Source organism: Apiospora marii, assembly GCF_038362585.1.
Source record: "Apiospora marii strain CBS 49790 chromosome Unknown utg000003l_segment0_segment0, whole genome shotgun sequence".
NCBI classification, from domain to species: domain Eukaryota; kingdom Fungi; phylum Ascomycota; class Sordariomycetes; order Amphisphaeriales; family Apiosporaceae; genus Apiospora; species Apiospora marii.
In genome coordinates, this window is record NW_027117374.1 from 2,952,782 (window position 1) to 2,973,798 (window position 21,017).

The 21,017-nt window shown below is 55.6% G+C and overlaps 8 protein-coding genes across 8 annotated transcripts; 5 read left to right on the top strand and 3 right to left on the bottom strand.

Annotated features, from left to right (window-relative positions):
- Positions 1-232: 232 nt before the first annotated feature.
- PG985_004456 (glucan endo-1-3-beta-glucosidase) lies at positions 233-2,936 on the top strand (the record flags this gene model as incomplete). The annotated part of the gene is made up of 7 exons (XM_066824225.1): positions 233-544; positions 605-691; positions 758-815; positions 873-962; positions 1,038-1,201; positions 1,266-2,691; positions 2,761-2,936. 7 exons carry the CDS (start codon positions 233-235, stop codon positions 2,934-2,936), a joined length of 2,313 nt encoding a protein of 770 aa, XP_066687385.1.
- An 887-nt stretch (positions 2,937-3,823) lies between these two features.
- On the top strand, positions 3,824-4,483 carry PG985_004457 (uncharacterized protein; the record flags this gene model as incomplete). The annotated part of the gene is made up of 2 exons (XM_066824226.1): positions 3,824-4,013; positions 4,119-4,483. The coding sequence occupies 2 exons, from the start codon at positions 3,824-3,826 to the stop codon at positions 4,481-4,483; spliced, it is 555 nt and encodes a 184-aa protein (XP_066687386.1).
- Positions 4,484-5,495: 1,012 nt separating this feature from the next.
- On the top strand, positions 5,496-5,891 carry PG985_004458 (uncharacterized protein; the record flags this gene model as incomplete). Its single annotated transcript, XM_066824227.1, has 1 exon — positions 5,496-5,891. The coding sequence occupies one exon, from the start codon at positions 5,496-5,498 to the stop codon at positions 5,889-5,891; it is 396 nt and encodes a 131-aa protein (XP_066687387.1).
- A 242-nt stretch (positions 5,892-6,133) lies between these two features.
- On the bottom strand, positions 6,134-7,477 carry PG985_004459 (Bcalg1; the record flags this gene model as incomplete). The annotated part of the gene is made up of 2 exons (XM_066824228.1): positions 6,134-7,263; positions 7,315-7,477. The coding sequence occupies 2 exons, from the start codon at positions 7,475-7,477 to the stop codon at positions 6,134-6,136; spliced, it is 1,293 nt and encodes a 430-aa protein (XP_066687388.1).
- Positions 7,478-9,352: 1,875 nt separating this feature from the next.
- On the top strand, positions 9,353-11,241 carry PG985_004460 (uncharacterized protein; the record flags this gene model as incomplete). Its single annotated transcript, XM_066824229.1, has 3 exons — positions 9,353-10,137; positions 10,210-10,428; positions 10,482-11,241. The coding sequence occupies 3 exons, from the start codon at positions 9,353-9,355 to the stop codon at positions 11,239-11,241; spliced, it is 1,764 nt and encodes a 587-aa protein (XP_066687389.1).
- A 678-nt stretch (positions 11,242-11,919) lies between these two features.
- On the bottom strand, positions 11,920-13,077 carry PG985_004461 (uncharacterized protein; the record flags this gene model as incomplete). Its single annotated transcript, XM_066824230.1, has 2 exons — positions 11,920-12,608; positions 12,696-13,077. The coding sequence occupies 2 exons, from the start codon at positions 13,075-13,077 to the stop codon at positions 11,920-11,922; spliced, it is 1,071 nt and encodes a 356-aa protein (XP_066687390.1).
- A 1,700-nt stretch (positions 13,078-14,777) lies between these two features.
- PG985_004462 (uncharacterized protein) lies at positions 14,778-16,897 on the bottom strand (the record flags this gene model as incomplete). The annotated part of the gene is made up of 2 exons (XM_066824231.1): positions 14,778-16,335; positions 16,413-16,897. 2 exons carry the CDS (start codon positions 16,895-16,897, stop codon positions 14,778-14,780), a joined length of 2,043 nt encoding a protein of 680 aa, XP_066687391.1.
- A 2,964-nt stretch (positions 16,898-19,861) lies between these two features.
- Positions 19,862-21,007, top strand: PG985_004463 (GPI-anchor transamidase; the record flags this gene model as incomplete). Its single annotated transcript, XM_066824232.1, has 1 exon — positions 19,862-21,007. One exon carries the CDS (start codon positions 19,862-19,864, stop codon positions 21,005-21,007), a length of 1,146 nt encoding a protein of 381 aa, XP_066687392.1.
- Positions 21,008-21,017: the final 10 nt, after the last annotated feature.

Consider the following 21,017-nt stretch of genomic DNA (forward strand, 5'->3'; position numbering starts at 1 on the left):
AGTAGCCTCTATGGCAACCTTCAGCGCTAGGCCGTCTCCAGCTTCATGGGCAATTTCCCAAGAGGGGCCCCTAGTGTTGCTTTTATTCCTTAGCTGGCGTATAAGAAGAACGCCTCAGTTGGGTGCCGTTGCATTATTGAAACCCGGTTCTCTATCGGCAGTTCGTTCTGTTTCTTATTCCAAGTACCATTTCTAGGTAAGAAAAAGTCGAGCCAAACGACCACGAACGACCATGATGAGATCCGCTCTCATCACGGCGGCCGTCCTTGCGGTACGGGCCCTTGCATCGCCTCTCGTCGTCGCCGCCGAGACCGACGTCAATGGCACCTACCCGGACCTCGTCTCCCGGGCCACCGGCTTCTGGTACGCCAACGTGGACCACACCGGCAATGCTCGAGGCTACGCCCCGGACCTCGACCAAGATTTCAACTACGCCGTCTACAAGGCCGTCAAGGCCGGTGATGGCAACGGCATCCAGGCAGCCATCAACGACGGCACCAACGGCGCCAAGCGTCACGGGCAATGGCTCGCCTCTCAACCTCGTGTAGGCGCCCCCTTATGATGCGGTGCTACAGATCCATCAAGAGACTGACCACCGGAACAGGTTGTGTACCTCCCGCCCGGTACCTATGAAGTCAGCAAGACCATCTACATGAACACCGATACCATTATCATGGGAGATGCCACCAACGTAAGTCTTGAACGCCTTGTGGGAATATGTAGGAGACATGACGCAATTGCTGACGAGGACGAACAGCCGCCCGTCATCAGAGCTGCAGCCAACTTTTGGAGCGACGACCAGACACTGCTCTCAGGTTCGCCGCCTTTCCATCCCAAGAATGGTTTTGTCTGATTGACTAACACCCTTGTAGGCCAAGACCCCACGACTGGGGTTTCAGGAGAGCTCTCCTTCACTGTCGGATTGAAGAACATCATCCTGGATACCACCAAGATCCCTGGAGGTATTGCTCTCTTTCTTTCGCCTCGTCTTTGAAATTTGCCCGGTGAACTGACAACTCTTGGCCTTGGCTTCATAGGCAATGCTTTCACCGCACTGTGGTGGGGTGTCGCTCAGGGCGCACAGCTGCAGAACGTCAAGATCACCATGGCATCTTCCAGCAACGGCAATGGCCACACTGGTATCAGGCTCGGAAGAGGCTCCACACTAGGCCTTGCCGACACCCGCATCGAGAAGGGTCAGGTATGTTGCGAGACATTGGCGAGAGAACTCTACTCACAGGCACGACTGACATCGAGATGAACAGAACGGTGTCTGGCACGATGGCCACCAGCAAGCCTCGTACAAGGGCCTGTATTTCTTCCAGAACACCATCGGCATGCTCATCACCGGCGGCAACACCATCAGCATCATCGGGGCCACCTTCGACACCTGCGGCACGGGCGTCCGCGTCACCGGCGGCTCCCCGTGGGTGGCGCTGATCGACGCGACGTCCAAGAACTCGGGTGTCACCTTCGTGACCACCACCTACCCCTCGTGGATGATTGAGAACCTGAGCAAGGACACCAACTCGGACGTCGCCCAGGTGCCCGAGGGCACCGTCATCGGCGCCTCGAGCCACGTTAACACCTTCACGTACGGCAACACGGTGGGCCGCAACCCCATCTACGGGAGCACCACCTCCACCAACAGCCGCCCCGCCGCCCTCGCACCCAACGGCAAGTACCCGGTCACCCCGGCGCCCAACTACGCCAACAACCCCGCCAGCGACTTCATCAATGTCAAGGACCCGGCCCAGAATGGCGGTGTCAAGGTCCTTGGCGACAACACCGTCGACGAGGCCGCTGCGCTGAACAAGGTTCTGGCGTTCGCCGCTGGCCAGAACAAGATCGCCTACTTCCCCTTCGGCAAGTACCGCGTCGATAGCACGTTGCTGATTCCCAAGGGCTCGCGCATCGTGGGTGAGGCTTGGGCCACCATCACGGGTAACGGCGCCTTCTTCAAGGACTCGGCGAACCCAAAGCCCGTGGTGAGCGTGGGTAAAGCGGGCGACGTCGGCACCGCCCAGATTCAAGACATGCGGTTCACGGTCTCGGATGTGCTGCCCGGCGCCATCCTCGTGCAGTTCAACATGGCCGGGTCGTCGCCGGGCCAAGTCGCGCTCTGGAACTCGCTCGTGACGGTAGGCGGGACGCGTGGCGCGTCGGCCCTGACCAACGCGTGCGGCGACGCCAACAACCAGTGCCGCGGCGCCTTCCTGGGCCTGCACTTCACCAAGACGTCGTCGGCGTACGTGGAGAACGTGTGGAACTGGGTGGCGGACCACACCACCGAGGACTTCGCGGGCGGCTCCAACATCGCGGCCAAGGGCGGCGCGCTCGTCGAGTCGACCAAGGGCACCTGGCTGCACTCGCTCGGCAGCGAGCACTGGTGGCTGTACCAGCTGAACCTGCGCGCCGCCAGCAACGTCATGGTGTCGATGCTGCAGACCGAGACCAACTACGACCAGGGCGACCACGCCGGCAGCGTCCCGCCCGCGCCCTGGACCGCCGACGTGCAGGGCTGGGGCGACCCGGACTTCAGCTGGTGCGGCGGCGGCGACACGCGCTGCCGCATGGGCTTCGCCAACTACATCCAGGGCGGTTCCGACATCTACACGTACGCCTCGGCGTCTTGGGCCTTCTTCAGCGGGCCCGGGTACCAGGCCTGCGCCGGGAACTTCCAGTGCCAAAGTAAGTAGTCGCAACCTGCCTGACCTTCTCTCGAGAATTACCAAGAGAACAAACTGACAACTTCCCTAGACCATATGCACTGGATCACCCAGACGCCGAAGAACTTGCAGGCGTTCGGCTTGTGCTCCAAGGACTCGTGGGCCGTCATGCGCCTGGCCGACGGGACCAACATCGAGACCCAGAAGGGATTCGAGGGATCGTGGCCCGGTGGCGGTGGCCTCGTTGGCCGGTACACGCCCAACTAGGCAGCGTCGGTGCGGACAAGTCTTTGCCTCTTTATTGGCTTTAGCTGGCGCAGCTCTTTGATGATACCGGGAGGTGGGGCCTGAGCAAAACCCGTAATTGGTGTTCCTAAGAAGATAGATAGATGTAATGAATAATTTCTGGAGCAAAATTGGCTGCGACTCGGCTGAAGTGAGTACCATGTGAGATCTGAAATAGAATTCAGGGGCCGGCGCCGACATGCAACCTGCCGTGTTGTTTTGAGATGGCTGTGCAACGGTGATCTGCATGAACCCCTGCCCAGTGCCTTGGGCAAACGAACCGGCCGAGATCGAGGGCTGCTAATGCAGTCCAGGGTCAGACATGCAGATTACGCTCGTCGCACGAATCTCTATTTATCTGATACCGAGGCGTAGAAGATGGAGGCTCAGATGCGGTTCCCCCCCATGATCTCATCCACCCCTGCCAGCCTGCGGGACCCCTTCTGGGACCCTGGCGCACCATCACCGAAGTAACCTCATCTGGTTAGCAATGGTCCCTGACGTACAGCTAAAGTTGGCTGGGCCACCCCGCCTCTTCGTCGGGTCGGCTTCTCTGATGGAAGCTTAACTCAAAGTAACCTGACTTCTGCATACCTACCTCATTCAGCAATAACCCCCCGCCATCGCCAATCCCAACCCCAGCCTCTCAACCTCGAGACCGCCGAAACCTCTACGACCCCGAAGCTACCGGCTCGTCTATCCAGGAACTTACCGCCGACGATCCTTTTGCAACCAGCCGCAGCCCAGGCCAGCGTGCTGCTTATCAACCACCTCGGGCGGAATTCGAGTCCCCTACCTGCGCCCCTGGGTTCCACTGCCACTTGAGTTCTCGGCCGACACCCTACACACAACGTTACCATAACGAGAAAATGTCCACTACGCCCAATGCGGCCTCGTCGGCCCAGAGCTCTGGCTCGGCGAGGTTACTCCAGAAACAACTGATGGAAATGAAGCGCGCTAAGGACTTGCCTGGCATCTCCGTAGGTCTGGTGAAAGACACCAATATCTTCGAGTGGGAAGTCATGCTCATGATCAACGACGACTGCAAATACTACGGCGGTAAGCGTTTCCCTCGCGGCGAACACTTTGCTCCTCGAACCCCACCCGGGCATGAGAAATGAACCTGGATTGACCGACATACTAATAATCATCCCACGGCAACAGGAGCCTACTTCCGCGCCTACATGACCTTCCCGCCCGAGTACCCGCTGATGCCGCCGAAGCTGGTGTTCCAGACGCCCGTGCCCTTCCACCCCAACATCTACCCGTCGGGCGAGCTGTGCATCTCGATCCTGCACCCGCCCGAGGAGGACAAGTACGGCTACGAGTCGGCCGCGGAGCGGTGGTCGCCCGTCCAGACCCCAGAGACCATCCTCGTCTCCGTCATCAGCCTCTTCAGCGAGCCCAACGACGAGTCGCCCGCCAACCTCGACGCCGCCAAGCTGCTGCGCGCCGAGCGCGAGGGCGGGCCTAAGGAGTTCCGCAAGCGCGTCCGGAAATGCGTCCGCGAGAGCTTGGGCGAGGATTGATTGTTTCACTCCTCGCGCGACACGAGAAGAGAAGGAGAGTAGAAAGGAAAGCAAATAATAACCCCTCTCTGAAATGCGATAATTGATGAATATTGGCGAGGGTCAATACTTTTTGTATAAAACAAACACACACAATGACGATGGTGGAAGAGATGGAACAATTCGGTCAAGTGAGTATGGACATTGCTCTTGGCGGAATGATGCAGCAGGTTAAAGATTGTATATAGTTCTGTATGGTGATGAGATCGGCCAGGGAAATACCATCATGACATACGTGTTCGACATTTCATGCTTGCTCTGAACTAACTACTGGGGGAATGGTATAGGGCTGGGTCTCTAACTGGTTGCCTTAATGGAGAGGATGAACTAACCTTGACGGCCGCAGCGGTACCAAACAGAACTTGGCGATTGATGTGAGCGAGTAGTGGTTTGTTTCATGCAAGGGTCTTAGAAGTTGGATGAATGTCGTACTTTGAATGAGGATTTACGAGTGTCTCCCATCCAAGTGTCGTGAACTCAAGATAGGGGTAGCTCGTCTTTTGTCTTGACGACACGGCATGGGCATCATCCATCAACCAGAGTATGACAAAGTGCGCGAATATTTGGCACATGGCTACTCCGACTTGCCGCTATGAAAATTGTATAGGTTCCGAAGGCATATGGCAACTACACTTTAGCCAAAATGCGAAATGACCAACCCGCAACATCCAATGATATGGAGGTGGCCATTACCCATCTACCGACACCTCCATGGGAGTGGGTTTGACCCGATTTATCTTCTGTTCTCAGTCTCCTTTATATCACCCTTCGATGACTCCAAGAGTGATTATACCTGTCTTTACGTAGCTTCAAAACAATCACCCAATAAACACTTCTCTTTCCCCGCTCTGGCCCTCTCGTAGTTCTATCAAACCGAATAGAAGCATATCTCGTTCGTATATGATTCATCGCCATCACCAAAAGCCACTGGTAGCCTCAGCCAATCAACCGTCTAAGGACACCTCATTCCAATATGCGGCCGCATCCCACACTACTGTTCCTCGCCAGCAGCATCAACCCTATCGCCGGCGCCGCCGATGCCGGCGTAATCATGCTGATCGCCTACCCCGCGACGCCCGTCTTCAACAGCACGTACTACCTAGCCAACCACGTCCCCGCGGTGGCCGCAGCCTGGAAACCGTACGGCCTCGCCGGCTACCGCGCCCTCCAGTCGCAGTCTCCGGCCGGCGGCAGTGCGGGGGATCCGTACGCCATGATCTTCGAGGCCGAGTGGCCGGGCATGGACGCCGTCAACGACATGCTGACCAAGACGCCGGCCGAGGAGAAGCAGCGGTTCGAGGAGGACGAGAAGCGGTTCACGGATAAGGCGCCCGTGGTCTGGTTCATGGGGGTCGGGGCTCAGGGGTAGAGAGTAGGCACTTAAAGGGTACTCACATCGCCGGTTGAGGGAAATGCAATTGAAATTGATGGTGGAATCGAGCACTCGGCAGAGCCTTGTTCAATTGTAACGTGGTGGAGGAACATGGGCTTGCCAAGTTGGGTCCCAGAGTGAATTTGTGTACAATAACGGAACAAATTAGGGGAAATGAACTGGAAAACATATGTGAGCGTGGCACGTTGATTTCGTCTCTGTATTCTTGAAGTCGGACTCTACTCAATCACGCCAAGCACGCGACCAACGACGCGATCCCACTCCTCATCCCACCGCAGGCTGCCCTCCTTGCAGGCACCCTCTCGCAGGTGCTTCAACTCATGGGAGCCTTCCTCGGTGAACAGGCGTCCCAGGGTGGCCGCCAGCTCATCCGCCGTCTCGAAGCCGCATCCGTTCACCCCTTCCTTTACCAGCTCCCCGAAGCTTTCGTAGTTGGAGTACGCCGCCACGGGCAGGCCGGACCCGAACATGTCGACGACCTTCATGGGCAGGTCGACTCCGGAACTGGACATGTGCAGGCAGACGCCGAGGTCGGCGCAGCTCAGCAGGGTGGCGTAGTCCTCCATCGACAGCCAGGCCGTGTCGATGCGGATGTTGGGCAGTTGTCCGTCACGTGTCAGCTGCGCGATGCGGTCCAGGTAGTAGGCTTTTTGTGGGCCTTTGCCCGTAATGATGGCGACAATGGGCGTGTTGTACACCTTGGCGTATGTGACCAGCCCGTCCAGGAGGAGCGAGAAATCCTCATCGGGCGTCCAGCTAGTGCTGCTCACGACGAGCCTCACCTTGCCCGCCACTATATCGTGGGCCATGTCTTTGGTCTCGGGAAGTCTCTCCAGGAAGGCTCTCCGGATCTTGTCAGACTGGAGCGGCTGGAAGTTGTCGGCTGGACGGTCATGCAGAGTCAGAATGGGCGTTTTGATGTGATATGGCGCTTCCTTCAGCTGTCTCGCCATGGCGTGGGTCACGGTGATGTTGGCGGTGGGCGCAGCCCGACCCAGGGCACATTCATAGGCCTTGGATATCTTGACGAATGGGTGGTCTGCCCCGCGAGTGCCGGCGAGGATGGTCCAGCCATAGTTGTGCCAGTCGATTATGAGATGAGTATTTCGCAAAAAGCAAATGATAAGGGCGATGGCCAGGGTGGGAATAGAAGGGGGGTTCTGGACCAGCAACCAGCGCGCTGGCAGAGTATCGTAGCCGAGTACACGGATCAGAGTCCATATCTGCCAGAGAACCTTGAGCGGTCCAGCAACCAGAAAAGGAAGCGACTTGAGTGCAGCCGGTGGCGTGGCAAGTCCATACACCTTGACATGTTCATCACTCAGGAGGTCGTGAAGAATCGGCGATTCTATCCATTGTTAATGCCAGTGCTCCAGATCTGGTACGAACTTAGGCTTACCATCATATCCTATGAGATCTACATAGCCGCCATGGCTAGCAATACTCCGTGCATGGTAATTCATGCGAGGACTGCGTCCGATGTCACCTAGCACGAGGACCTGGACCCTCGTCGACTCCTTGGTGGCTGGCGAGTGTTTGACATATCGCGAAGGCAGCACCATGATAGCGAAAATGATAATGACGGCCAGCAGACACGTAGAAAGGATGACTAAAATTGCCATGGTTCCGTCTAGAATCAGTGGGTCTGGGGAGTGAGGTCTGGCACTGATGTTGGGCTTCTCATAAGGAATCCATCAGTATGCAACCAGTGTGTAACCAGCGGACCTGTACCAAAAGGCAAGATGTCCTTTTTCTTATTGTGTGTTTGTTCCTGGTGGTGATTGTAAGCAGGCATTACTGGCGACAGCTGTGAGGTTCAACTTACCTACTCAAGGTTCATTCAAGCTTCATCCAGTCAGAATTGGGTTTAGTATTCCGGACTCTTGGGATGGCATCTGCATGGAAAATGTGACTTGGCCAACTTGCAATTGATTAATGCTTGGCGCGACCTGTCACTCCATCACTCAGGTCCAACCAAGCTTGAATGAAGATTGGTGAAACTCGGTTGCAGCTACTGTAAGAAAGCAGCACAGACTCCCCGCTAACACGCTATCATCAATTACCCGAGATAGCCGCCTCTCTGTACGCTTTCAGCTCTGAGCTCAATCACGGCTGTTTTGGGGGACCTTGCAGCAGCAGGTGTGCCAAATCTTAGCGTATCACTCCAGACCCAGACACCAAATCAGAAGCGTCAATGGGGGCAGGCCTTGCCGTGTGTTTCCCCGCTAAAGATAATGAATGACGATGCAAGGGAAGACCGCCACACCCTCCAAGATAACATGCACACTACCGATACATGCACCACACTCTATGCACTGTAGCTGTCCAAGTCTCTGTAAGTAGATAAGTCTGAAGGATTCTATACAGCCTCAAGTATTTCTAGAGACATATTGTGGGACTATTCCACCGTGGTTATTTTTATGCGTCTGAAGATTGTTTCCTGTCACCTTGATGGCATGAGGAGGAGGGGATGGATCACTGGCCCAGCTCCGCCAATTTTAGTGCTTGTCAAGTTTCCGAACCTTGTAACCCCCCATCAGCAGGTCAACAACGGCTTGCAGCAAGCAAGCAAGCAGCAGCCTGGCAGCAGCAGCCTGGCAGCAGCAGCCTGGCAGCAGCAGCCTGGCAGCAGCAGCCTGGCAGCAGCAGCCTGGCAGCAGCAGCCTGGCAGCAGCAGCCTGGCAGCAGCAGCCTGGCAGCAGCAGCAGAGCAGGGGGATGGAGATTAGCTTGGCGATGAGACAATACCCGACCCAGATTGGGCAGGACAACATGTCGTCGGCTAGCCTCTTCTTCTCTCCTTGGATTTCCTCTTGTTTTTTTCCCTCTCACTCTGTTCTTCTAGGTCGGGAATTGGCAGGCATTGATAGAAGCATTGATTGAGACGACGACACAACGACATCATCATTGTGGCACGGACTGGACTAGAATAACCTGGCGGCCTCGCTCTCGTTGGTCTTGGTCTTTAGGTTACAAGGCCGGTCGCCTTCCTTTACAGTACGCCCCGTCCCGCGCTATTGGTGCGCCCCCCCTTTCGCGAAGAGAAAGTGTGTGTCGGGTCAATCGAACATTTCCAAGAAGTCTCCGTGAGACAACGCGACGAATCCGTTCGACCGTTTCTGTTCCAATACAATCCCATACCCTTCGCATCGTCAACGATCCTCCATACCTGGGAACTCCCGCTTTTGCTTTGGAGGAACTCCATTGCTTCAATCCCCATTTTATCATTCCAATTCGACACTCCATGAAGTGCTAGCTGATACAAGCTCGGGGGTCGCACTGACCTCGAATCCACCACTTTGCTGTGCAGGACCGACAGTTGCGACGACAGACACTAGGCCGCAACCTTCTATTAAGCTTCCTTGTTGAAGTGGCACAAACACCAAAACTGCGTCTTGCGTCTGCAATCTGCGCGACTCGCAAATTCTCGATAACACCATGGCATCGTCATATGCCCTTCCAACTCCTCCCTTGCCCCACAACCATACCCATCACGGCCATGAACACGTCCACTCTCACTCCCACTCCCGTTCGCCGCCAACCTTTGGCCATTCGAGACGATCCGACCGAGGCAGCAACGCCAGCATGCACTCCTACAGCCAGAGCCTCGAGTCGCTGAATGCCTACGCCAACGGCCATAGCAACCACAGCCGTAGTCAGAGCTATGACCAGTACCGCAGCGATAGCGACAACCACTCCCCGGCCCACGCGGCTGCTGCGCACACCCAGAACACGACGCAGTATAAGGCCAACTCTGTCCTGCCCCTGTCACGACGAGAGAACCGACCCTCACCGCTTTCTCGGAAGACCTCGGGTAATGCGATGATGGGCAATGGGTTAAGTCCGGTCCAAGATGCGTCTCCTGCGACGCCCGGCATGAACGGTTCGGCCTACTTTGACAGACCCCCTGCCGGCCACAACCACGGCCACCACGATCACGATCACGACCATGACCGTGACCACGACCATAGCCACTCAGGACACGGTCATACCCATAGTCACTCAGGCCACCACCATGATCATCATGGGCATGACCACGACCATGGCCATAGCCATAGCCATAGTCACGCCCACGCTCATGCTCATAGTCACGACCATGGCCATGTTCATGCGGCGCATTACTCAAAGTTTACTGGCTTGTTGCTACCATATGCCGCCCGATGGCCGCTTATCCATTCGGTCATGACCGAGAAGGACTCGAGGCGCATATTCTATTTCATGGTGTATGTCATTGCTACATTATTTTCAGTCTCCCAAGGGAGAGATGCGACTTTAAGCTAACAACTGTGCGCCAGGGTCAATTTCTCTTTCATGGCCGTCCAAGCCTTCTACGGCTACGTGACCGACTCGTTGGGCTTGCTCAGCGACAGTATACACATGTTTTTCGACTGTGTGGCCTTGGCTGTGGGATTATTCGCGGCGGTCATGAGCAAATGGGCGCCCAGTGAACGATTCCCGTACGGCTTCGGGAAAATCGAGACCCTGAGTGGTTTCGCCAATGGCATCTTCCTAATGTAAGTGAACACTTGATTTTCATCGATTGCAGGGTGCTGATGTCTTGGTTCAGACTTATTAGCGTTGAAATCATGTTCGAAGGCGTCGAGCGCCTCATGGAGGGTAGGGAGACGAAGCGACTACTAGACTTGTTCGTGGTCAGCACCTTGGGCTTGATTGTGAACTTGCTGGGCATTTTCGCCTTCGGATCGCATGCGCATCATGGGCACGACCATGGGCACGACCATGGACACGATCACGGCCACTCGCATGGTCATTCGCACGGCCATTCTCATGGCCACTCCCACGACAATGAGAATATGCATGGAATTTATCTGCATATCCTGGCCGACACCCTAGGAAGCGCATCCGTCATCTTCTCGACGATTTTGACCTACTTCATCCCCTGGTCCGGCTGGGATCCCGTCGCCTCGTTCCTCATTGCGTATCTGATTGGCATGACCGCTGTGCCGCTCGTGAAATCGTCCGCGCACAAGCTGCTACTGACAAACCCCGACGACACCGAGTACAACCTGCGGAACACGCTGTCTGGAATTACGGGTGTGCGCGGGGTTGCGTCCTATGCGGTCCCCAAGGTCTGGGAGGACGACCGGACGGGCAACTGCGAGTCCCGAACGAAGCTCATCGGCGTCATCCACGTGGCGGCGGTGCGCGGCGTCGACATGGAGGATGTCCGGGAGCGGGTCGGCAGCTACCTGCTGGAGCACGGCATCGACAGCACGGTGCAGATGGAGCGGGAGGGCGATACGGCGTGCTGGTGCGGCATGGGGCGGTTGAGCTCGCTGGCGCCCAAGAGCCCCGGGTTCAAATAGACGTACATAACGACTTTATAACTGTATATCCAACCAGCCTTATGTAAACAGATCCGACACTAGATAAAAGCTATCTTTGTCATTCGAACAAGATCAAAAGAAGAACGTTCAAAATTTCAGAGGGGTCTCATGCTGTAATATGTCTAAGAATGTATACCATAGAGGGGTATCTGAGTGCCATGTGATGCGCAGGTGAAAATTGAACTAACATCAAAACAGTGCTGTTTATTATGCTCAAAGTCGCGCGTAGAATACAAAACAACAACAGCTCCTTTGCTTTTGAAACAACGCGGATTGTTCGAACCAGTACATCTATGTACCTAGATGGCTACTTGTATTTCATGTCTAGGCAAGCTTCGAAAGACAAAAAGCCAGTGGTCACCCACCCATGTCTACGCTATCTATACGAGTATGCCGTTCAACCCATTCCTCCCAGCCCATGGCTGTTGTTGCCGGGAGCTCCTGTTGATCGCTCCTATCAATGGGCACCTGCTTCCTACTCGGGCGTTAGGAACCGACAGACCCTCCGGGTAGGCCTTGATTGACGCCTCATTACCCTTGCCTCGCTAACAACCCCCCCTTTGCTTCCCCTCGCCTCAATCGTCTACTTCCGATCCTAGACCCTTGAGGTCTCAAGTTGTGTGTGGCTGCGTCTTTTCCTTCTCCTTCTCACTCCCTTCAACCAAACACCTTGTTCATAGCCTGGTGGGCCAGCTCGACGCCCAAGAAGGTCGCGGCGTTGGCCGGCACCGCGCGAGCGAGCGCGGGCCCGAAGCCGGGGAAGAAGGCCTTGACGCCGCCGCGGCCGTAGACCTCGCGGATGACGCCCTTGAGGGTGGGGTTGCCCTCGGCGGTCTGCAGGCGCGACTTGACCGTGTCGACGGGGAAGACGGGGATCCACATGGCGACACCGGCGGCGCCTCCGGCGGCGGTGACGGCGAGCAGGGATAGCTCGCCGCTGGGCTGGCCGGTCTTGGGGTCCACGGGCGTCAGCTTGCGCTTGCAGTACTCGTAGGCGGCGAAGTAGGCGGCGCTGCCGGGGCCGTCGCGGGCCAGCGTGGCGGCCGAGCCGCGGAAGACGGAGCGGACGCCGCCCTCGCGGTAGAGCTGGCGCACCACGTCGAGGCCGCCGTTGTACTTGGGCTTCTCGCCGGGCTTCGTCTTTTGGTCCTGGACCTGCAGGATCACCTTGACGCGCTCAAAGGGCGCCGTGATGGCCGTCATGGGGATGGCGCTGAAGAAGCCCGCGGCCGAGGTCTGCGCGATCGAGAGCTGCGTCGGCCGGCCCGTCGCGGGCGAGATCTCGGGCGTCGAGACGGAGGTGACGATTTGCTTGCCTAGGTCGTAGCCCCAAAAGGACACGGCGACTGCGCGCAGATGGTAGGTTAGTCTCGTGAAGAGCGGCGCGGGAAAATGAGCGCAACTGGGAAGGGAGGGGACAGGCTACTACTTACACATGGGCGTGACGCCCACCAGCGGCGCGCTGACACCGGCGTACAGACCCCTCTTCAGGCCATCGCGGGCGATGCTCTTGCGGACGACGTCGATGGCGCTGTTGTAGACGCCGCGCTCGGCGGTCTGGAGACGGACCTTGACCAGGTCAAAGGGGTGTCCGACGACCACGGCGCATACACCTCCGAAGCCGCCCGCGGCAAAGGAACGGAGCTGCGACAGGCCGCTGCTGGCGGCGGCTTTGGCTTCCTGCTTGATCTCGGCCTTGAGCTCGTCGCCCGAGTCGGGGATGTGCGGCAGCTTGTGGGCGACGGGCGAGGGGACGGCGGAGCGCAGCTTGCTGTCGATGCTGCCGGACGAGGGATTGGGCGGTTCTGAGGCCATTTTGGCTGGCTGGGGGTTGGGAGGGTTGGAGGAGGGGTGAGAGAGGAGGGGACCCGAGTTGGATGCTTTGTCGAGGACAAGGATTAAGGAGCTTGTTTGCCTGTATATTTCGAAGGTGTTGCGGTGTAGGTAAATCGTGTCGAGAAATTGTCACAAAATAAGTCGTGGGGAGACAAAACGGTTGGTCTATGGTCGCAAACAACAAAACACGGCTGGGAGGATGTATGGGCGACTGATGTAATAAAGTCCGGGCCAAAGTCCCGTGCCAGCGTGCTGCGCTGCCAATTGAGGAACTTCCCTCGGCTTGTGATAGCGACCCACTTCCCCACGGATCTGGCGCAAGTGGATGTGGATTTAGTCGTCGGTCGTCAGCTTGCGGAGGGGTGGAAGCACCAAGCAGCTTTCTTGGCAACACTGGGTAAGCCGGCAGGCAGTCTTGGTCATTTGCAGCGTTTTGGAGGCGTCACAATAATCCCCGAAGGACAGATTGGAGATCGACGCATAGCAATGGACAACTACTCCGTACATGTACACACGTATGCGGAGGTCCGGGGGTACGGAAGCACCAGATCTCAGCAGCATGGGATCGACCCAAGACATTGGACAAAATGTACGCAGCAAGTGTCTGTCTGCAAGGTCTGAGTGGCATCCATGGGATATGCGTTTCGCTTACCATCCCAGCGGGTGGGAATTTCCACCCATGTTGACAAGGCACTTCAGGTGAATCTAAATTTCAAGGGCATTATCATCGGCTTCGTCGTAACCGCTTTTTTTAAACTGGAATGCGATCCGACGCATTCAGCAAGCTGTGCTATGTACCTAGTAGCCGACACTAATAATAAAAAAAAAACTACCGGGGGTGCGCACTGTCCCCTTGTGTTCCCCCACGACGTCAGTGCCTCGGCTGGCAATCAATTGCACTCAATCTGAGCCAAGAAGTACTTTCCCTACCTACGTACTATCAATCAAGGTGATTGACTTTTTATCAGATCAAGATCCAAATCCACCAGACCATTTTCAATGTTGCAGGGACCCTCCCCTTGACGTGGCCACCGTGATGTCCTCTCGTATAATACATATCTAAATTGTCACAATACTTGAATACTCGACATCAAAAAATCACTCAAGCCAATGCGAGTCGTACTTTCAATGCAAAATATGTAGTGAGTTCATGTATGTAAGACCAATCAGCCGCCCCCAGCAGGCGTGCATATCCATTCCCCCAACTCGCTTACATGCAGTGCAATGCGCCGCCGTGCATCGTGCAACCAACTTGTCAGCCGCCATCCAATTACTATCGCCCTTTCTCTTTCTCGGGCCAAAGGAGAAGCGTCCGACCAGTCAAGCCCAAGCCAAGGGAAGCTAGAGCTAACTTCCATCCCCCCTTACGCTAGCTTACAGGTTGGCCGCATTACGCGAACTCTACATAAATACATTTTGCAGATCATTTTGAAGCTCACTGGCCTAGGTATTTATATATTGCGCCGCCACTCACTGTAGAGTCAATCGGCCATGAGCATGTTAGGGTTATGGGCACAAACCAAAGCGTCAATGTAGGAAGAGCGACGGTAGATAGATTACTCGAGATATAGTATGGAAACATGGCAAGACATTCTTCTTATTTCAAGAGAGCTATGCAGAAAACCGGCTTATCATCCTATTAACGCCTCTGTATGCACTCGGCGTGTAAACTTTCCTTCTCAGCGCTCATTAACGGTCCAACGTCTCTTACTCGAAGTCACATCGCGGATCCTTTCTGCTTCGCCCGGTGGTCGAGGCGCGCCCCAAAGGCCGCCTCCTCCTCCTCCTCCTCCGCCGGCGCCTCCACCGCCACCGCTGCCCCAGAGGCTTGGAGAAGGGGCTCCGGCAGAGGCACCGCGCTCTGCGCTATGCGATTTGGTCTTTTCGTCGATGCTGTCTTCAACCGCGGTCTCAGGCGGCTGGACTGGCAGATGACCGTCGTTCTTTTCGTCCTTATCCGCCTTCAGGTCTAAAGGCGCGGGCTTCTTCGCCTCCTTTTCGTGCTCGAAATTAAGTGTTATCGGCAGATCCTCCTGCGCTTTTTCTGCGTCTTGTCGCGGTTCCCACAGCCCGTTAGAATTCGATCGGGTGTGGGTGGGTTTGATGAAAGTCGTTACACCACTTCCAACAGTGATGCCACCCTTGTCGGCTTGGCTCACTCTCGCACTGATACTAGGAGCATGAGAGGACCGCCGCATACTGCCCAATGACGCGTTTACGGAATTGCTGCGATGGACCGGCGAGCCCTGTGCGTACTGCGCACCGAAGCCGACGTCCCGCAGAGGAGAAATAGGCCCATTAAACCGTCCTCGGGAGCTCCCGTTGATGCTTGACGATCTACTCAGCGACCCAGCTCCGGGCAAGAGGTGGTCACTGTTCGCGAATAGGGTCATCTCGTACATGTCCGGAATCGACATCTTCCGCCGCGAGAACGCATCGTCTAGCGATGCCAAGGCACTGGCATCGATGGAGTTGACACTGTCGTAGGCAGGCCGCCTCCTCGCCACGGTAAGAGATGACATTGCAACATCTGCCAGCACGGGTTGAGCAGTCACGCCGCCTACTAGAGCGTTACAGCCAGCACCATGCGAGACTAACACCACAATGTTTTCGGTCTCCACGTCGTCGTCCCCCTCGTCGACTGCGCTTTCATTCTGCGTACCGTTGCCATGTGGCACCTTCACCGTGCAAGACATTTTAGTAACCATATCTCCGGGGCGATCGGTTGTCGAATACCACTCGACCAGTCGCTTCAAACCCTTTCTGAAGCGTTGGTGCATAGCCGCCCATTCTTCTGGCAAAACACCACCGTCGCCCCATGCAAGACTGTCGCGTGATGAGTCCCATTGGTAGTCAACATCCACACAAGCGTCTCGTGCATGTGCCACATACCCAATAGGTATCGGATCGGATGCCGAAACAGCGTAAGGTGGTGTGGGTGCACTGTAGCCCACGGGTGTAGTGGCAATGCTCCCACGACGTGCCACTGCCCAAGGGAACTTGAGCGCTGGGCTAGGAAGTGCTTCATCTAGTTTGGAGAGGCTGTCTAGTCCAGGAGAGCCTGGATGGCCATCGTCTGCCGACTCGGCATGGGTCGCGAGAGGGCTGCGCAAGGAAGGGGAGTTCCACAGGGCGCTGGGGGTGCTGGGCACTGGTTTTGCGTTGAAGTGGGCATAACTGTTGTAGTCCTCCTTCCGTAGTAGTTCAGCCTTCGCAGACGCTAGCATCAGTGCCGATCTTGGGGGTGGTGTGATGTGGTCGAAGTAATCGGGTGATGCCCATTCCCCAGAAAGGGATCGAGTCGGAGAACCGACCGCTTGATGTGTATGGGGCTCTGAGCGGCATTGCTCGAGTCGTTCTCGGGGACCATTGCAGGGCGTGTCCGTGAGGGCGCCGGGTTCGAAAATGAGGAGATCTGGTTTACTCGTGTAGGTTTTGTGCGAGGCGACTGGCCGTTGGTCGGTGTGCGAGAGGGCGAGGGCGAAGGTTCCAAAGCCAGGCCCGAACTGATGGCTATGGAGGTCTGCACGCACCGAAGAAAGGGCGAGCTGTGTAGGATGACATTGTATCGTCGTCTTTTTCGCGGGGTTTGGTTGACCGCAGCGGATGCCTCTTCCTCGGTTTCGCGATCTTGTATAATGGACGCTATGCGAGCGCCTACCATCCGTGACTGCAGCCATCCTCCGTAGGTCAAGGGCGGGTCGTAGGGGGCGGGCGAAGACAGATGCCACTGTTTGTCGGCAGCATCCAGTCGGTTGCCGTGCCTCACAATGAAGACATAGGCAGGAGGGCGCCCCATGGTATCGTCTTGTTTCTGGCGGGAAAAATCGAGGTTTGTGTCGAAATGGTATCTGCCTGGGAAGAAGACGGACGTAGAGGTGGTGTGCGGCCAGTCGTCCTCGTCCTCGTGGAATTGGTTTGTGGTGTTTTAGCTGCGCGAGTCAGGCCACCGTTGGCCGTACGAGACAAGTTAACGGTAAGGCTCTCGCAGTTAAATGCGGCTTAATGGCGTGCAACTGCCTTTCCCCGGTGGACTGGCAAATTGAGCAAGATTGTAAGGGGATGACGGCTGGATTGGGCGATCATCAGTCACGTAGCAGTGGAACCTCTGCAGTCCCAAACCTTCAGCATCGTCCCGTTGTCTTGCCTTGCTGCAGGTTGCGTTCGTGCCTGGAACCTACTTGCGGTAGCGGTGATGAATCTGGACGAACTCAAAACAAGAGAGAAGGATGAGAGAGATGAGACAAGACAACGCGGAGTTCACGTGTGTCTTCAGTCCGAGAAAGAGGCTGTCCAAACAACGGCGGCAGCAGCAACAGCAGCAGCAGCAGGTTGAACTGCCCTCTTTCTCTAGCTCGACTACCCTTTTTTTCTCTTGTCCGGGCTGCGAGGTGGGACAAACTGGGAAAAGATGGATGGATCAGTTGGACCAGGACCCTTGAAATGAGCGGGGGCTAGGACCGCTAGCAGCTGGAATGTGGTGCACCAGGCACGAGAATGGGCTTCTGACTGGCCCGACTAGTCGGGACTGGAGACCGTGTACAGCTTTTATTTAGTGCATCAAACACATGCATGTTTGGTCATTGATTGTTCGCGTTTCTCTTCCATCATCGTGCTTAGCCGCCTAAGGCGTTCCAGTCCAGTCCATCCCATCCGGGTATTGGTCACTAGCCCATGTTTCAATCAATGCTACCATGAGCTTGTTTTTTATGTCATCCGGATGCAGCTACAGTCCAAGCCAAGCCTCGGCTCACGATTTGACAGATGCAGGTCACGCATTTGCTGCTGTCCCGTCGAACGAGCATCTAATGATATGGGGTAATTCCTACTCTATTCAATACAACGCATCGTGTGTTGCATCATTTCATAATCGAAACCAGTGAGTAGTAGCCATGCACATGTTGAATCCCAACTCCTTTGTTGGGACAACTCCTGCAGGATCTCTAACCAACGATTGAACCAGTCGTTCTCAAAGGCAGTCTCGACAGTTGGTACGCCCCTTTTCTTCAAGACCTGAGCGCCCAAGCAAGCATCCATAACTATTATTATCTCAGTGTCCCATAATAATCTCTAGGTTTGGACTGAAGGATGCCCGGTGGGCAGTGGCGTTAGCTGTTGCATGTTGAGCAATGACAGTGTAGTATGAAGCCAATAGTTGAAATCTCCTGTACGGCTAGCTACCGCCGTGTGGAACACATATTTGCCATAACATGGGACTGTCTACAATCACATGGAAATGCATCAACGTCTTCGATTTAGTTCCGTTTCGAGAATCCATTGAAACCAGGTTACTCTCGTGTGGAAGGGAAACTTAAAATGAAGACGTCGTACCTATCGTGTACTTTCGGATAAACTGTGCTAGTTGGTTCCCATGGATACGACCTCGGGAGAGCAAGTATTCAAAACAACATACTTGATGATGGATGATGCTTTCCTCCAGGTGCCCCAAAAGCACATGTCTATCAAAGGATGCCTTTGGCCATTCTTGCCGCTTGGTATTCATTTTCGCATCCCACACCACTGACGCGAGCAAGAAACAACCTACGGTCCTTACCCAGGTGGGCCGGCATCCAGTATGACTTGCCTTGCCGAGAAACATCAACCTGCGCAACCAATGTTGCGGACGAACACAAGCGTGCCTGCCAAGTCGAAGGCCTAAGGGACGTAGAAGATGATTGGGCAAATTAAGACTGGCTGCGACAGCTGTCACTGTCCATGTCAATGCGGCAAAGGTCACGTACATCGGACACATTCAATCCACTCCCACGTTTGCTTGGGTCAGTAGGTCCTTCTTTAGCAATTCCACTCCCTAGAACACACATCGACCCAGCCTGCGACGTATCATACCCCTTCGGGAGGTGTGTATGCAGTACTCTGATCGATGCCGCTCAAGCATGATGGGTTGTGGTTGCCTGCGACAACGTTCAAGATGACAATTCCCCGAGCGTGATGCGTTTGCGTAACTGCAGTGGCGCCTCCTCCGACGGCACGCATTCTACCGCATCTGACTCAACCTCGATGGGAACTGAAGGCACCTTCTTGCCACCAGCCATGTCGTTCCCATGAAAGGCCCAATGTGAGAAAGTAGAGAGGGGGAGGGGGGCTCGAGTGAGGCTCTAAGAATGAAGGGGGACACAGTCAAGCTACTAGAGAATATATACCTAGGTATATATTGCTTGTTCCTCTTAACATTTCTTAACCCTCTTAACTCAGAATAGAATTCATTCTTCTTCTTTTTTATCATATTAACACCAGGATTGGACCCTCTAAAAGGGAAGTCCCATCGCGCCATCCTCACTATACATGTGTGTAATTTGTCCTCGGCAGGCTGTCATTTTCCCCCTGTCTTCTTTATCTGGTTGGATAGTCCTGCTCTCGCCGTCGTCACCAGAACTGACGGCCGTGCGGTCCCTCCCAACAGGTCACGAAACCGCTGAACCATTGGGCTTATCAGACGAAGCCGATGCGGCCAGCTTCTTAGGTGTTGTCGGGGATGTGTCACCGGGTGGCCGAGTTAGTGGCCCGGTAAGTGCCCCACCCTCCTATTCCCCGCTTACCCCACTGTCATTGCATTACATAAGCCGTTTATCCCACTTGCTGCTTTAGTGTTGCCGTCGCTGTTGCTGTCAATTATTCAGCAGACTGTCTGAGCTTACCCATATCCCATTGAGTTGATCCAACCTCACCACAGGGGTTCGCCTCTGCCACGTTCCTTTCCAGTTACCAGAACCACCACCACCACCACAACAAGCCATCGACCACCATGAAGCCCCCTTTGGCATACTTGCTGTTGGCCCCGTTGCTGACTCTGGTAGCAGGCCTGCACACCAGCAACTGGGCAGTCCTGGTGGGCACGTCGCGCTTCTGGTTCAATTACCGCCACCTCGCCAACGTACTGTCGATGTACCGAACCGTCAAGCGACTAGGAATACCAGACTCGCAGATCATTCTGATGCTGCCAGACGACATGGCCTGCAACCCCAGAAACGCGTTCCCCGGCACAGTCTACAGCAACTCGGACCGTGCCGTCGATCTCTACGGCGACAACATCGAAGTCGATTACCGAGGCTACGAGGTTACCGTCGAGAACTTCATAAGGCTGTTGACCGATCGAGTCGGCGAGGAGATGCCACGAAGCAAGCGCCTTCTCACAGATGACCGCAGCAACATCTTCGTCTACATGACAGGCCACGGCGGCAACGAGTTCTTGAAGTTCCAGGACGCCGAGGAGATCGGGGCCCCGGATCTGGCCGACGCCTTCGAGCAGATGTGGGAGAAGAAGCGATACCACGAGATCCTCTTCATGATCGACACCTGCCAGGCCAACACTATGTACAGCAAGCTTTACTCCCCCAACATCATCGCGACCGGCTCGTCCGAGCTCGACCAGTCTTCGTACTCGCACCACGCCGACAACGACGTCGGCGTCGCCGTCATCGACCGGTACACGTACTACAATCTGGAGTTCCTCGAATCTGAGGTGCGCGACACGAGCAGCAAGAAGACGATCGGCGACCTGTTCGACAGCTACAGCTACGAGAAGATCCATTCGCATGCTGGCGTGCGGTACGACCTCTTCAAAGGTGGCGCGGACGCGGCGCGCAGCCGGCTGTTGACGGATTTCTTTGGAAACGTGCAGAACGTTGAGATCGACGGGACTAGGAACACCACGATGATCGACGATGAGCTGATCTCGCTCAGCAAGACCATTGCTCGGCTCTCCGAGCTTGCTCGAGAGGAGGAGATGGCCGCAAAAAATGAGAGCCAGATCACGAAGTCAGCACCTAAGGTGCAGCAGGTCACAAAACCGTTGAGTGATGATAACTGGTGGACCAAGAAGCTAGTAGGAGCGACAGCTCTCGCAGGGTGTGTTGCCCTTTGGGGATTGAGCTCGTACTTGGAAGCATAAATATATAATT